Below are 14,735 nucleotides of genomic sequence, written 5' to 3'. Positions count from 1 at the left end.
AATAATGTGTCTTCTTCTGCAGCTAAGTGCTAAAAGGAGATGTCATTTATCACCACAATATGTTAGAATGACTTCAAGGGACAGAGATTGCATTTTTTTTTTTTTTTTAGAGACACTCAGTTAAACGAGATTATACAAAACAACCTGACTTTTGCCCTGTCTTTACTGTCAGTGCAACAGTTTTGTACAATATAGTCATATATCATAAAGGCAAGTACATTAAAGTGCACACATAAAGCAATGCAATAAAAAAACCATAAATTGGTGAATAGTTAGTGTAGTCATAAATAAGGCTCCAACAGGAAATATATCAGAGAGAAAAGAATAATAATTACAAAGGGATGAGCTAAAAGTTATAGTAGACAGCAATTTGAGGTGACACTGACACGCCCATTCAATCAAACTGAAAGCCTACAACATGTCGCACACTGTGGGATTAATCTAGCAACATAAAAAGTATCACCAATGCAAAAGGAGGAGTCCCTCATTTTTTTCCAGTCAGTGAGGGACCTCAATAAACTTTAATGGAACGGTCCTGCTAGTGCAGTGGTTCCTAAAACTTTCTGGAATTACAGCACCCTAGAGCAGTGGTTCTCAAACTCGGTCCTCAGGACCTCACACAGGTCATGTTTTCCAGGTCGCCCAGCAGGAGCACAGGTGTATTCATTACTCACTGACACATTTTAAAAGATCCACAGATGGAGCTAATTATCTCACTCATGATTCTTCAGGAGAACTGGAAAACATGCACTGTTTGGGGTCCCGAGGACAAAGTTTGAGAACCTGTGCCCTAGAGTATCAGCATGTTTTCACAGCACCCCTAGGCCAAAAATGTCCTATACAGAAATTCAGCAAAAATTATTAAACTAAAGTAAATTGTGCTTATGTCATCCTTAGTTTCAGTTATGTGGTGGTGGACAGGTTGAGCTTCCATTTGTCCACATACAATTAATCCCCCCCTCAAAAAAAGTGTTCCACAAATAATGGGCGCTCACTGATTAACACATTTTCTAATACACCACAGCCAACACATTAAAAACACGTTGCTGCTTAAAAGTATTACAACTTGATTGTGTATAGTGTGCATATGATCAGGGCTGCCATCAGAGATTGTGGGGCCCGGGACCTTTGGGATTGGGGGGGCAGTTTGTCAGAGTTGGGCATTGCTGTGGATGTGGGTGGAGCTATAGCAGAAGTGTGGCATTGGTGCGTAAACCAGTTTAAAAAAAAAAATATCAAAGCTTGGGCTGTGGGGTGGGTGTTAAAACAAGTTGATCTATAATATAAAAGGTGTGAGGGTGTGAAAGTTAGGTAAAAGTGGGAGAGGAAGGCAGGGCTGGCGCTTCCATTAGGCAAGCTTAGGCAGCTACCTGGGGGCGCCGACCACTGGAGGGCGCTGCAGAGTCCACCCGGTTGCTATGGGGCCCGCCGCAGCGATCGCACCACCTGCACCCTCCATTTTCCAGGTGCCCGCTGAGCATGTGTTACCAGCATACGCCCGGCTCCTTCTCTCCTCCCCCGGTGTCAGCAGCAGCCGGAGGACGGAGCTCACTACTGCGCTCCAGCTTCCGGGTCCCACAGTGCACTATGGGAGTGACGCCATTCCCATAGTTCCGAGAAGTGGGCACCGGGGACGGACAGCAGCAGGCACTGAAGCAGGGTATACGTTAAGTATTTTTTTTTTTTGCGTGTGTGTGTGTGTGTGTAGGGGGGGAGGGGCTGGCTTACTACTGGGGCCTTACTACTGGGGGTGCTTCAAGGGGCATTACTACTGGGGCACTGCAGGGAGCATTACTACTGGGGGCATTGTTACCAGGTCATTACTACAGGGGGCACTGCGTAAGGGGCACCATTACAGTGGCCATTTAGTGTTTTAGGGGAACTACTACTGTGGGCATTGTGTAATACTCAAGTTAGGGGAGGGCTCCTTAAAAATATTACTAAGGGGCCCAAAAAGTTCTAGTTACGCCCCTGATACTGTGTGGGTGGGTATATGTATATATATTTTTTTTAACGCAAAAAACTTATCCGCCACTCCACCTGTGCAAAGTCATTTTCACCTGAGGGGCTAAATGAGTATGGGGGGCGCATGCAGAAGTTTTGCCTAGGGTGCCTATAAGTCTAGCACTGGCCCTGGAGCAAGGTGAGGGTGGGAGTGCAGTGTGAAGGTGGAAGAGCAAGGTAAAAGTGGGAGAGCAGGGTTCAAAGTGGGAAAACAGGAGGGTGGTGGGAAAGCAGGAATCTCTGTACCTGGATGGGAAGTGGGATCCCCTGCCTGTCTGTGCACTTCTTCTTTACAGCGGCTGTAGCAAGTAGGTTCTACCCACGCCGCTGCTGCTGCTCCTCTGGCTGCTTTCCTCCTGGCCCAGCCTCTCCCCGCTGGCTGGCTGTTGCCGGACTGGCTGCCGCTCACGGTCTCACCCGCACATAGACAGGGCCCAGAGACTAAGACATCAGCATTTTAAATTTGGTGCCGCCCGCGAGTTAGTCGGCGCTCGCAGACCAGCAGCCAATTAGGAGCTGCCGCTGTGGCTGCTCCTAATTGGCTGTCGGTGCGCGAGCTATGATTGGCTCGTGGCCGGCGCTGCTTTCAAAATGCCCCCAGAGCTTATCTACTCTGCTGCCGGCTGGGCCCCCTTTCTGTTCGGGCCCAGGACTCTAGTCCCGGCAGTCCCCCCCTGATGGCAGCCCTGCATATGATTTCCAGTGTTATCTTTCTCTTTACATGGATCTGCAAATATAAATGTCTTCCCTCCCTTGTAAAAACTGAGTTAGGGGAAGACACAAAGAGCAGAAGATAGTGGAGCAATCCTTTTCAAATTAAAAATGTAATACATCAACGCACTTACAATAGATGGTAGATATAAACAGGCATATAAACATTTCTCCATAGAGGCAAATAGCTTCAGATGGTACAATCACTGCTGTTCCAGTTGTAAAATCAGGGCTGGATGGGTCAGATTTCCGGACAAAAGAGCCATCTAGCAGGGCACCTCTGTGCCAGCCGGTTTCCTAGAGTCCAAAGTAACAAGAGGCACGCTTAATGCGTTTCCGACATTAATGAGCCCTTTTTCACAAGAGTGTTGTTGGCTCTAAAAGATTCTCCCTTTATACCCTACACTGCCCAAACATCCAGCTGGTAACACTCGCCGCTAATCGGCATGTCCAGCTTTCTGCACATGCACAGGGGACCTGGAAACACGAAGTTACGCGGTTGCCTGTGTTCTAGATGCGTGCCTCCGAACCTGGAAGCAACCACCTGCATTTCTGCTCCATTCCTCGGAAACATGTAAACATCCAATATGAAAAAAACATCTAATATGATAAAAACACATTTCCTACAATAAATCACTTGTCATCTTCCATAGTCACAGCTTTAAATCAGTACATACTATAAAATTGATTCCACATTGATGGGTCCGTTCGTTTAAATCCACATAATGGCCATAGGAATCAATATCCATTCTGCTTGATAAATACATATGGTCCATTATAAAATCCATAGGAAACCCCATAAAACACATTAAAAAGACATATCAATAAAACAACAGGAACCACAATGCTGCGCAAAATTTTTTTTATGGAGAAATGTTTATCTACCATCTATTATAAGTGCGTTGATGTATTACATTTTTGATTTTAAAAAGGATTACTGCGCTATCTTCTGTTCTTTTGTGTCTTCCCCTAACCCAGTTTTTACAAGGGAGGGAAGATCCATATAAAGAGAAAGATAACAGTTTAAATTATCTGCACATTATACACAATCAAGTTGTGGCAACTTCATCATCTGAAATATCTTTATGGTGATTATTTTGATTGTAATGCTTTTAAGCACAGAGGTGTTAGAATGTGCTGACTGTGGTGTATTAGAAAATGTGGTAATCAGTGAGCGTCCATTATTTGTGGAACACTTTTCTTTTGTATTAGGCTATTTTGAGTGTTTATGTGGATGTACACTCTTAATTAATTAACATTAATTTGAGCAGCACTCTGGTTTTTATTGCGCACTATTTCAAAGGTTTTTAATCTTCATATATGATTGGCAGCCAATAGCACTGGTTTTGCCCATCATATTGACCATTATAAATTTTGATGGAATGGGTATGTAATAACGGCTGTCGGGATGCCTCCTGTGAGAATACCAACAGAGGCATCCCGATGGTTGGTATCCCGACAGGGGTTGGGTAAGTATACTTACCCACCCACTTCTCCCCCCAACCCTCTCTTCTTGTAGCCTAACCCACCCCATAACCCTCCCCCCCTTAGTGCCTAACCCTAACCCTCCCCCAGTGGTGACTGACCCTAACCCTCCCCCCTCCAAAAAAACTAACGCTAACCCCACTAACTTAACTAAACCTAACCCTCCCCCCGCTGCTAACACTAAGGGCGCCCAGACTTACTTTCATTCTGCACACGTCCTTCTGGATTCAGGCGTCGGGAGATTAGGCATATTTCGAAGCCTATCTTTAGCCCATTATCAGGATTCTAGCGTCGGGATTGCGAGGCCGCCGGTCTCATAACTACATCCCAATTTGATACGGTCCTGGACAACCAACCCGTGACACCCCTGCAAGTGCCCTCCAGCACCCAGTTTGGAATACTCTGCTCTAGTGGTTAAAATGAGTAAGAAAAATGGTGAAATACTTGGTATGCTTTCCTAAACAGAGCAAAGGATCTCTTATACATGGGAGTATTCTTGTAAACTCATTCGAAGTATTTCTATACATTAAAACAGAATAGCTGGATTTTCAAAAATGCATGTATGAATATGTAAGTGGATGGCCGTTTGGTGAACAAAACTGTGTATGGCCATTTAAAGCCTTTGCAATATTTGATCATCATTGGCTCAAAGAGAATTTATGGAAAAAAACTTCATGAAAAACCTTTAAGAACACAACAGAATTTTTTATTCTATATATTGTGCAAATTTACAATACCTGCATACAGCCAAAAGACAAGAAGGCTTTGCAAGTTCTTTAGAATACATTAGTACTTTTCATAGAAAAATCTGATAATATAAAAATACAAAAATATTTATAATCGCTATTTACAGTTTTTAAATTAAGGCTGTAGTTTTTATGTCATTAGACAAAGCTATGAAATATGCAGATACATTTTATGCAGTTTTTTGTTGTGGATCCGATTAGTCCATAAATCCCGTTCTGCGTTCTTTACATTCATTACAAATATTTCCTTCATGGCTGAGGTAGCAAGTTAATGTCTTTGGATTAAGAAAAGCAGAAAGTGTTAAGCTGCTATGTGTCCAGGTCATAGCAGTAAAATGTGGGAGTCCTATGATTTTCAGAAAGTTTTTTTTTGTTAAACACAATTCCAATTTCATCTGGAAAAATGGTTGTTGGTTCTTCTTTATTGCAGTCTAAGTGTATATCCAAGGAGGAGTGCTCATTAATGTGGGATGTCACATAATCCATTGTCTGTAGGAATGAATCAGGAGCAGTCTTCCACACAGGTTTCCCAAATGTGCCTGTAAATTAGGAAAGAAAGGGACAGTTAAAGCCAATTGTGTTTTTTAAAATCTAATAGTTTACTACATTAATTTATACAATAGCAGAACAGTTCTTGGGGAGCATATACACAAGACTCCACCTATCACCTCTCCCTTTTTTGCAGTTCTTGCTGTGTGACAAACTCACATTTATACAAGCAAACTTCCTGAATAATGTGTGTTGGGAAGTATGTTTTGTGCCCGAAAGTTCCAAAATGTAACGGATGTATTCAAAACAGCTTGCGGCAGTACAGACTGCAAATATGGCCTTGAGCATCAGCCAAGACCCAACGCACACTAAGGGCTCAATCAAATTAGATGCGATGTACATGTGGGTAGGAGTCATCCTGGCAATGGCTGCCTGAACTTGCATAATAGTGCTTGCAGCCCTATAAAGCTCCACGAGAAAAATTCTGTGAATTCGGGCTCGGAGCGTGCCGCGAGTTGTCGTGCTGTTGCCGGCGTTTTAACACTGTGGCAACGCAAACTCGCACCCTTCCCAATTAGACTGATCCCTAAAGGCGCACATCCACTAGCAAATATTAATGAGCCCCACAAATGTAACCTTTGAATACTGAAGAAAGTGTCATACTTCAGGTCCTGCATATTGTATGCAATATATCCCGCCCTTTATCGCATGCATAGTGGCATTTATTAATGCCATATGCCTTAATACTCATGAATAATTTCACTCTGGGCAACTCTTCTGATAAGAGCTGTCCCTTGCGATGTAAGAACTTCTTGATTTATGACCCAGGTGTCCTATTGCGCCTGCGCAAGCTTTGGAGGGGGGGGGGCAGAGAAGGATCCTTTTGATTCCCTCTGCTGGGACTCATTGCAGAAAGAAGGCTATAGGGGTCTACAGTCAACAGCATTGCCTATTGCACACAAGCTCCAGAAACATTTTTTTGGGAGCTCGATACATATGAGGATCGCGGCAAACCTCAGGGGGAAAAAAATAAATAAATATCAGTTTTCGGAGGTATGACCGTATTTTATTGTTAGTACATCTCACCCACAGCCACTTACACTAATCCGTATTTGAGATTTGGCAGACAAATTTTTAAATTGATATGACGTGTCTCTGCTACCACGTTATGTTTACAGTTCTATAAAGCATTCCACTGTTGGAGCAGGCACATTAGAAAAATACAATATGAAGTTGTTTCTTTGCATGTTATGTTACGTTACAATTTTTTGTTATAATCAACTTCTATGGAAAGCTTTGTAATACATGTAACATATAACTAAAAACAGCTATCTTTTTTTTTTTCTCCAGAAATGTGTCCATCCACATAGGAAGTAGAAGTACAATAGTAACCATTGAAGTAGTCTAAGCACAGGTGTGGAACACACAACTCCAACCTACTTACTATAAAAGCAGTCTACCACCATCTAAAAGTATTTGGAACCCATATGTTCCACACAAGTTTTTTTCCCAATATTTTATTTACTGTCAGTTTTCGGTTTTGATGAATGGTAAAATTCATCATCTAGAAACAGATGCTTTCTGGACATTAGTCAATTACAGTTATCATTCAAATTAAATAACCAATGCAACCACCTTTCCATAAACTTACCCATGTATGAAGTTTTGTCTGGATTGTTCTTCAAGCCAAAAAGGTCCATATCAGAATCCATTTTAACTCTATTATTATCTTCAATTTGATTGCAGATGGAGCCAACAAATCCATGCACAGGAAATGCTTTACAGATATCTGTATTCTTCGCAAAAGAATCACTGCATTGTTGTGTATATGACCCACAGTCCTTTTGCGTTAAATGATCAGGTTCATAAGCATTAGCAGAATCTTGATCTGGATTGTAACCTTTAAAATACAAATAAATCAGTAAATAAAGGTGTGTATTAAATACAAACTGACGTAAACATAACCTCAATTGAACAGCATATGCTTGTATAGTAAACTAACCTGCATGATAGGTCTCACATGCTTCAGGGCTGTATAGATTTCCCTTCAAATAGGACGAGCTCTGCGGCCCCATGTAATGAAAGTTGAGCGGATCGCTTACTGCTTCCGAGTCACTTTCACTTCCATTATCCAAATGGCAAACTCCTGTAAATAAAATAATGTTACATGACATAACAGTCAGCTATAACTAGCTAACTATAAATGTAAATAACAAATAGGAATGTTCATAAAGACAGTATTAAAAAAGAAAACAGCAGGTGTAAAGTGCCTAGATGGCTTTCTACTCTGCAACTGACAACAGAATTTCTATTCACAAAGGAATTATTAAAAAAAAGGTACTCCATTAACTAATCAGGCTGAGTGGTTTATGGGAATGGTGTGGGTTACCAATCCCCTGCAGTCTGACAAGGCTGGGCGTTCCCAGTGAAGCACCGGCACTTTATTTTATTATAGGATGTAATGAGAAAGCCGAGGAGTTAATGCCATACCATTAACTTCTCTTTGCTGTAAGAGATAACCACTCATGTAGGAGGCTATGTAGTGGTGGCTTCCATTTTCAGAGCAGATGTATCCTTCCTGTCTCTCTGCTAGAGTTCCTTGGGAAGATAAGTAGCTTGGAGTATCCACAGGCAGATTTGTTTCATCTGTAAAATGAAGTGTTCCGTTACCCATAAATAATGCACGCAATTTTACAATACAATGTAAAAAAGAAACAAAAATAATTGCATATTTCAAAATCAATAAATTCCACAAACTGTACACTAATAATTTAATATCTGGCACTGCCAAAATGTGTGCATGATATGAAAAATATTTAGTTGCAAATTAAAAACAAGAGATATGGTAAGAACTTACCTTTGTTATCTCTGTTTCTACGAGGTCCATAGGGTTGACCTTGGGGAATAGCTGGATCTGGATCCACGCAGTTAAAGCTTTTGCTGCTCCCAGGATGCACTAGGTCTATCCACCTCTATACCCCGCCCAAGCCACAGGCACATCAGTTGGTAAGTAGCCAAGGCCGGAGAAAAAAAAAAAAAAAACACAGAGAGAAGGAAGACTGGAACACACAAGAACCATACTCACAGAAAGGGAGATGGAAAACGGGTGACCAGCCACATATGAAGCCATATGAAACCAGGTGCATCAGGGCAGGCGCCCTGTGGACCCTATGGACCTCGTAGAAACAGAGATAACAAAAAGGTAAGTTCTTACCATCTCTCTTGTTTTCTACTTGAGGTTCCATAGGGGGTCCACAGGGTTGACCTTGGGGGATGTCCCAAAGCAGTACAACAAAGGGCGGGGACGCTCCTGCGCTGAAAGGAGAATCCAGCACCCGAAGGATGCATCCTGAGAGGCGAAGGTGTCAAACGCATAGAACCTTAGAAAAGTCTGTATTGAAGACCAGGTGGCCGCCTTACACAGCTGAACAGCCAAGGCGCCACGGCCAGCAGCCCACAAGGGACCCACAGACCGAGTGGAATGAGCCTTAACAGAGGCCGGAACAGGTAAACCCTCCTGTGAATAAGCCTCTCAAATAACCAAACGAAGCCAATGGGCCAAAGTTTGTTTGGTTTTCACAAGAGGGGTTGGCCTGCCAACAAAGAGAACAAACAAAGAATCAGACTTCCGAATGGAACTAGTCCGGGCCACATAAACTTTGAGAGCATGGACAACATCTAAGGAAGCCTCCCCAGCCGGGAGATCAGGTGACTGAAATGCCGGCATAACTATTTCCTGGTTAATGTGGAACTTAGAGACTACCTTAGGTAGAAAACCCGGACATGTGCAAAGCACCGCCCTGTCCTGGTGAAAAATCAGAAAAGGAGAATGGCAAGAAAGCGCACCCAATTCTGACACTCTTCTGGCCGAAGCAAATCGCCAGGAGATAAACAAACAGTCTTAACGGTCATCCACTTGAGTTCCACCGACTCAAGAGGTTCAAATGGAGGACCCTGCAGGGCCCGAAGCACCCCTGCCAAATCCCAAGGAGCCACTGATGGAACAAAAGGAGGATGAATCCTGAGAACACCCTGGAAAAAGGTGCGGACATCAGGCGGAGTAGCGTTTCTACGCTGGAACCACACAGAAAGTGCAAACACATGAACTTTCAAAGTAGCGAGGCGTAAACCTAGGTCCAATCCACACTGAAGGAACTCCAAAATTCTAGAAACACGAAACGCTTGGAGGATCATAGTTTCTGGACTCTCATCATTGAAAATAAGTATAAGTATACTGTGGTAAATTCTGGTGGAAGCAGGCTTCTCGCCTGTAGCATTGTGCTGATGACGTAGCTGGAAAAACCCTGGGACCTTAAGACGGATGTCTCAAGAGCCACGCCGGCAAAGACAGATGACCCAGATCCGGGTAAAGGCAGGGCCCCTGAGACAACAGGTCCCGACTTTGAGGCAGAAGAAACGGAACGTCGATGGATAGGCCCCGAAGATCGGAGTACCAGGGACGCCTGGGCCAAGCAGGAGCCACCAGCAGAAGCGTGCCGCCATCCTGTTTGAATTTCCGAAGGACCAGAGGCAGCAGTGATATCGGAGGAATAGATACGCCAGCTGAAATGTCCATTTCCCTGACAGTGCGTCCACCAGGCTTGCGCCGGCGTCTCTTGTCCTGGACCCGTACACAGGCAGTTTGTGATGGGAGGCCATGAGGTCCACCTCCGGCAGTCTCCACCTGTCCATGAGTAGTTGAAATACCCCTGGGTGAAGGGACCATTTCTCAGGATGCACGTCGTGACGGCTGAGGAAGTCCGCCTCCCAATTGAGAACTCCTGGAAAGAAGACTGCTGAGATGGCCGGAAGGTGGCACTCCGCCCAAGGCAGGATGCGCGACACTTCCGACATTGCTGCTCGACTGCTAGTCCCCCCTTGATGGTTGATGTACGCCACGGTGGTGGCGTTGTCAGACTGAACTTGCACTGCCCTTCCTTGAAGAGCGTGACCAGACAACTGGAAGGCCCTGTAAACGGCCCGAAGTTCCACAATATTGATGGGAAGAACCGCTTCTTCCGCCGTCCAACGGCCCTGAAGTGAAAGTTGACCTGACACTGCCATCCAACCCTGGAGACTGGCATCTGTCGTGAGCAGAACCCAGTGCGGGATCCAAAAGGGGCGATCCTTGGTGAGATTAAAGGTCTGAAGCCACCAAGCCAGTGACAGGCGCACCTCCGGAGACAGCACCAGCATCTGAGTCCTGATCCGGTGTGGTAACCCGCTCCATCTGGATAGAATCAGCCCCTGCAGGGGCCTTGAATGAAACTGGGCATACTCCACCATGTCGAATGTCGACACCATGGACCCCAGTACTCTCATTGCCGTGTGAACTGACACCTGGGAACTCTTTAGACAACTGCTCACTCGTAGTTGTAGAGAGGAAACCTTTTCTTGAGTCAGAAAGATCCTTTGCTGACGAGAATCCAGAAGGGCTCCCAAATAAACCATTCTCTGACGTAATGAGGGAGGACTTCTTCCAGTTTAATCAACCACCCGTGCGCTTGCAGACAAGCGATAGTCAGGCGCAGATGTTGCAGAAGTACCTCCGGAGAGCCTGCCAGCAAAAGGAGGTAGTCTAGATATGGCAGAAGCCGTATTCCCTGGCTGCGCAGATGGGCAGCCATGACTTTGGTGAACACCCTTGGAAACGTGGAAAGACCAAAGGGCAGAGCCTGAAACAAACTGGTGGTGTATAGCAAACCTCAGATACCGCTGGTGTGAATGGGCTATAGGAACATGGAGGTAGGTGTCCTGTATGTCCAGTGAGACCATATTATCCCCCGGTTCCATAGCCAGAATGATGGAACGCAAAGTTTCCATCCTGAAAGTGGGTACTCTGAGGAACTTGTTCAACGATTTCAGGTTGAGAATAGGCCGATGAGACCCATTGGGTTTCGGAACCAGAAACAGAGAGGAGTAATAACCCGTCCCGCATTGAGAAAGCGGAACGGGAACAACCACCCCTGCTTTCAGCAAGGACTCTATGGCTTTCTGAATCTGCAAGGCCTTGGTCTTATCCTGAGAAAGACTCATGCAAAAGAACTGTTGGGGGGGGTGTCTGTGACAGAAGGACAGGGCGTACCCCTGAGAGACCACTTCTCATGTCCAAGCATCCGTGGTGGTATTGCACCAACACTGGGCGAATTGAAGAAGTCGGCCCCCCACTCTGGGATCCCCCAGAGAGAGGCCCGTCCCATCAGGCTGAAGGCTTATCGTCTGGCTTGGAAGCAGGGCGTCTAGTGCTCCAGGCCTGCGGTTTTTTTTTTAGGGCAGCCTTGGTTGACTACTGCCTCGGGAAAGACTGACCCTTGGACTTAGCCTTTCGGTCCTTTCGGACTCAGGGTGAGGTCCTAGCCTTAGAAGGCGCAGCTGCTGATGGCAAAAACACAGATTTCGGTCAGGACCGAACAAAATATCCCCATTAAAGGGTAAGGCCTCCAGGTCCTTCTTGGAATCCACATCTGCTCTCCAAGAACAAAGCCACAAAGACCGGTGAGCAGAGACCGCTGCCGCCAAAACCCTGGAAGTCAGAAGACTGGCATCCAAAGACGCTTCCCCAATATAGGAAGCGGCATCCCTCATCTGTCCAACTAACAGTCTCTGAACCTCCGGAGCATCCTCAGGAAAAGTATCCTCCAGTACATTGGCCCAGCTCTCAATAGCTTTAGCCAGCCAAGAGATGGCCATGGTGGGACAGGCTACCGCCCCAGAGAGAGAGTAAATGGATTTTAATCAAGTCTGCTGTCCATGGGATCCTTTAGGAATGAAATGGATGGCATAGGCAAGGTGGCACTTTTGATCAAACGAGTAATGTGAGAATCCACCGCAGGCGGGGTTTCCTACTTTTTGCAATGACTGTCAGGAAACGGATAACTGAATGCTAAACGTTTCTGCGGCTGGAACCTCTTACTAGGCGACTGCCAGGCCTCCGCCATATGATCAGTCAGCTGGTCAGAGAGGAAAAACAGCCAATGTCACTTTTGCCTGTTTAAAATTTGGATACTTGGACTTAGGGGCCGGGGCGTCATCCTCTATATCCAGAATGGACCGGCACATTAATGGAAGATTTCGGCTCTACTTCCGGGGCAAGGGAATCTGAATCAGAGTCCTCATGCAATTCTCCCTCATCCAAGGACGCCTCGGAGTCTGATAGCTACGCAGATTGGGATGACATAACCGTGCGCTTTGACGCCTTGTGAGGCTTGTCACTACGCAACATGGTTTGAAAGGCGGAAAACGACGCTGCCAAACTTTGGACTGAATTGGAGAACACATCCAGCCAAGGTGGTTGACCCGTTTACGGGAGACACTGGAAGGGAATAACGGACTGCTGCGTCATTTGAGGAGACTGAAGAAACATAGGAAACCCCGCATATGGATGAACAGCGAGACCCAGGGGGGAGACTGCAATAATTGCGGTACACCCAGAGAAGGGGGGATGGCTGGTTGGGGTAACCCCCTATGGGGGAGAGCAGTCGAGACCGCCAGACGGTTCGCGATGGAAGCCAGCACCTGAGAAAACACCGCCCAAGAGGAATCCTGTCCCGAAGATGGGGGGGGGTTAGAGGGACCAGGTAACTGACAGCACCTTATACACAGCCCATCCTGTGATAAATCCTCCATATTCCCCCCCTGCAGCGCAGCGTCTGCAGGAGAGCAGAGTGGGAACCGTAGAGCGCTCAACTTCCTTATCAGACATGATAATTATAATATAATAAAATATATACCCAAATATATATAGCAATACAACAGGGAAGCTCAGAAAGTACTCCTGGCGCACCCACAAGTTTGCAGCACGCAAGTCCACAAATATAGTACCGTGTAGCACACCACAGTGACCGACCTCACAAATCCATGAATTTATACAAGTGAGATCCTTGAAAATCCCTACACACACCAGCCAGGGCTAGTTATAGACTGACAATAAAGAGAAATAAAGCACAGACACTCAGCACTAGCAAAAGTCACATACAATGCAGAAAGTCAATACTCACTGCACCTTGTCACTACAATCAACTGCCCAGATTCAGTGTCTGGGAGGGATATAGTGCTATGTACACTGACCTTTAGACGGGGAGAGGTACACAGGGGGACCAACCGCACACTGCTAGCGAGATCTGCGCTGCCCACCAGAGAAAAGATGGCAGCCGGAGACCTCAGAGAAGGAGTGGCCGCAGGAGGAAGCAGCTCAGCGTCGCCAGACCTAAGCGGAATGGCGCGCTGATCTGAGGGGAGGAGCCGCTAAACAGGGAAGGATGCCTCCCCTGGATAGCTATTAACCCCAGGGTTGCTGGCTCCCACTACCGCATAACACCCTGGTGGTCCAGTGGTCCCGCAGAGCATGCCTCCGGAGAGGGAGAGCCCACCGCCACTTGCTAGCGCCTCTGGTCTGTCCCCAGAGATCGGAGGCATGCGACTGCATTGGTACAGGCGGGTCACCGCAAGCAGTGACCAGTGGTTTACCTGATCCCTGGCGCTCCGGCAGCAGTCGAGGGAGAGCCCAGAGCCCGTGCTAGTACAGACTTATTTTTTGAGTTTCTTATTTTATTTTTAAGGGACTCTTCAGAGCGGCAGCATTAGACTGTCCATTGGACGTCCAAGCTGCCGCGATCTCCAGATCTGTACTGGCATCACAGCGCCAGTGGGGTGAAGGAGCGGCAGCTTGGACGTCCAGTGGACAGTCTAATGCTGCCGCTCTGAAGAGTCTCTTAAAAAATAAAATAAGAAACTCAAAAAATAAGCTATGGGGCTGCTAAGCAGCCCCCCTGCGCTAGGCTGACCCGACTCCGGCCAGGCACCAACTAAAACTGATGTGCCTGTGGCTGGAGTGGGGTATAGAGGAGGATGGACCCAGTGCATACTGGGAGCAGCAAAAGCTTTAGCTGCGTGGTGCCCGTGGATCCAGATCCAGCTATACCCCAAGGTCAACCATGTGGACCCCCTATGGAACCTGAAGTAGAAAGTACATTAACTATAATTTCATAAAACACGTGTTGCCAATTTTATAGATGTCAATAGACTTATATGATTTAATATAACAATTATAGAAAATACTGTAACTCACTTTTGCAGTTATTGGGTGTATATTAGTGTATGTTTATATATAGATTTTGTACGAATTGTTGTGGTTTTTAGAAGTCTTATGAAAAACATAAGTACTACCGTAGTAGTATTTTGTCAGAGCACATGGTTTGGTTTGAAAATGAACCACAAACCCTTTAAAAACCATACAGCTGGCCTGCCAGACGAAGTTCACTTTGTAACATATGTTTTTCAGATTTGTCTCTCCCTCTAAGC

At 45.8% G+C, this 14,735-nt stretch overlaps 1 protein-coding gene across 1 annotated transcript in view; it reads right to left on the bottom strand.

Annotated features, from left to right (window-relative positions):
* Positions 1-4,884: 4,884 nt before the first annotated feature.
* LRIG3 (leucine rich repeats and immunoglobulin like domains 3) overlaps positions 4,885-14,735 on the bottom strand; it is a 47,114-nt gene continuing 37,263 nt past the window's right edge. The window contains exons 16-19 of the mRNA XM_088478124.1: positions 7,926-8,081; positions 7,438-7,581; positions 7,087-7,335; positions 4,885-5,485 (exon numbers count right to left, since the gene is read on the bottom strand). Coding sequence (XP_088334250.1) covers positions 5,256-5,485; positions 7,087-7,335; positions 7,438-7,581; positions 7,926-8,081 — 779 coding nt within the window. The 3' untranslated portion in view covers positions 4,885-5,255. The remainder of the gene's footprint in view (positions 5,486-7,086; positions 7,336-7,437; positions 7,582-7,925; positions 8,082-14,735) is intronic.

The sequence above is a fragment of the Taudactylus pleione genome, unplaced genomic scaffold, assembly GCF_031769625.1.
Source record: "Taudactylus pleione unplaced genomic scaffold, aTauple2 ptg000207l, whole genome shotgun sequence".
NCBI lineage: Eukaryota > Metazoa > Chordata > Amphibia > Anura > Myobatrachidae > Taudactylus > Taudactylus pleione.
The sequence above is the reverse complement of the archived record's forward strand: the minus strand, read 5'-3'. Positions and strand labels throughout refer to the sequence as shown.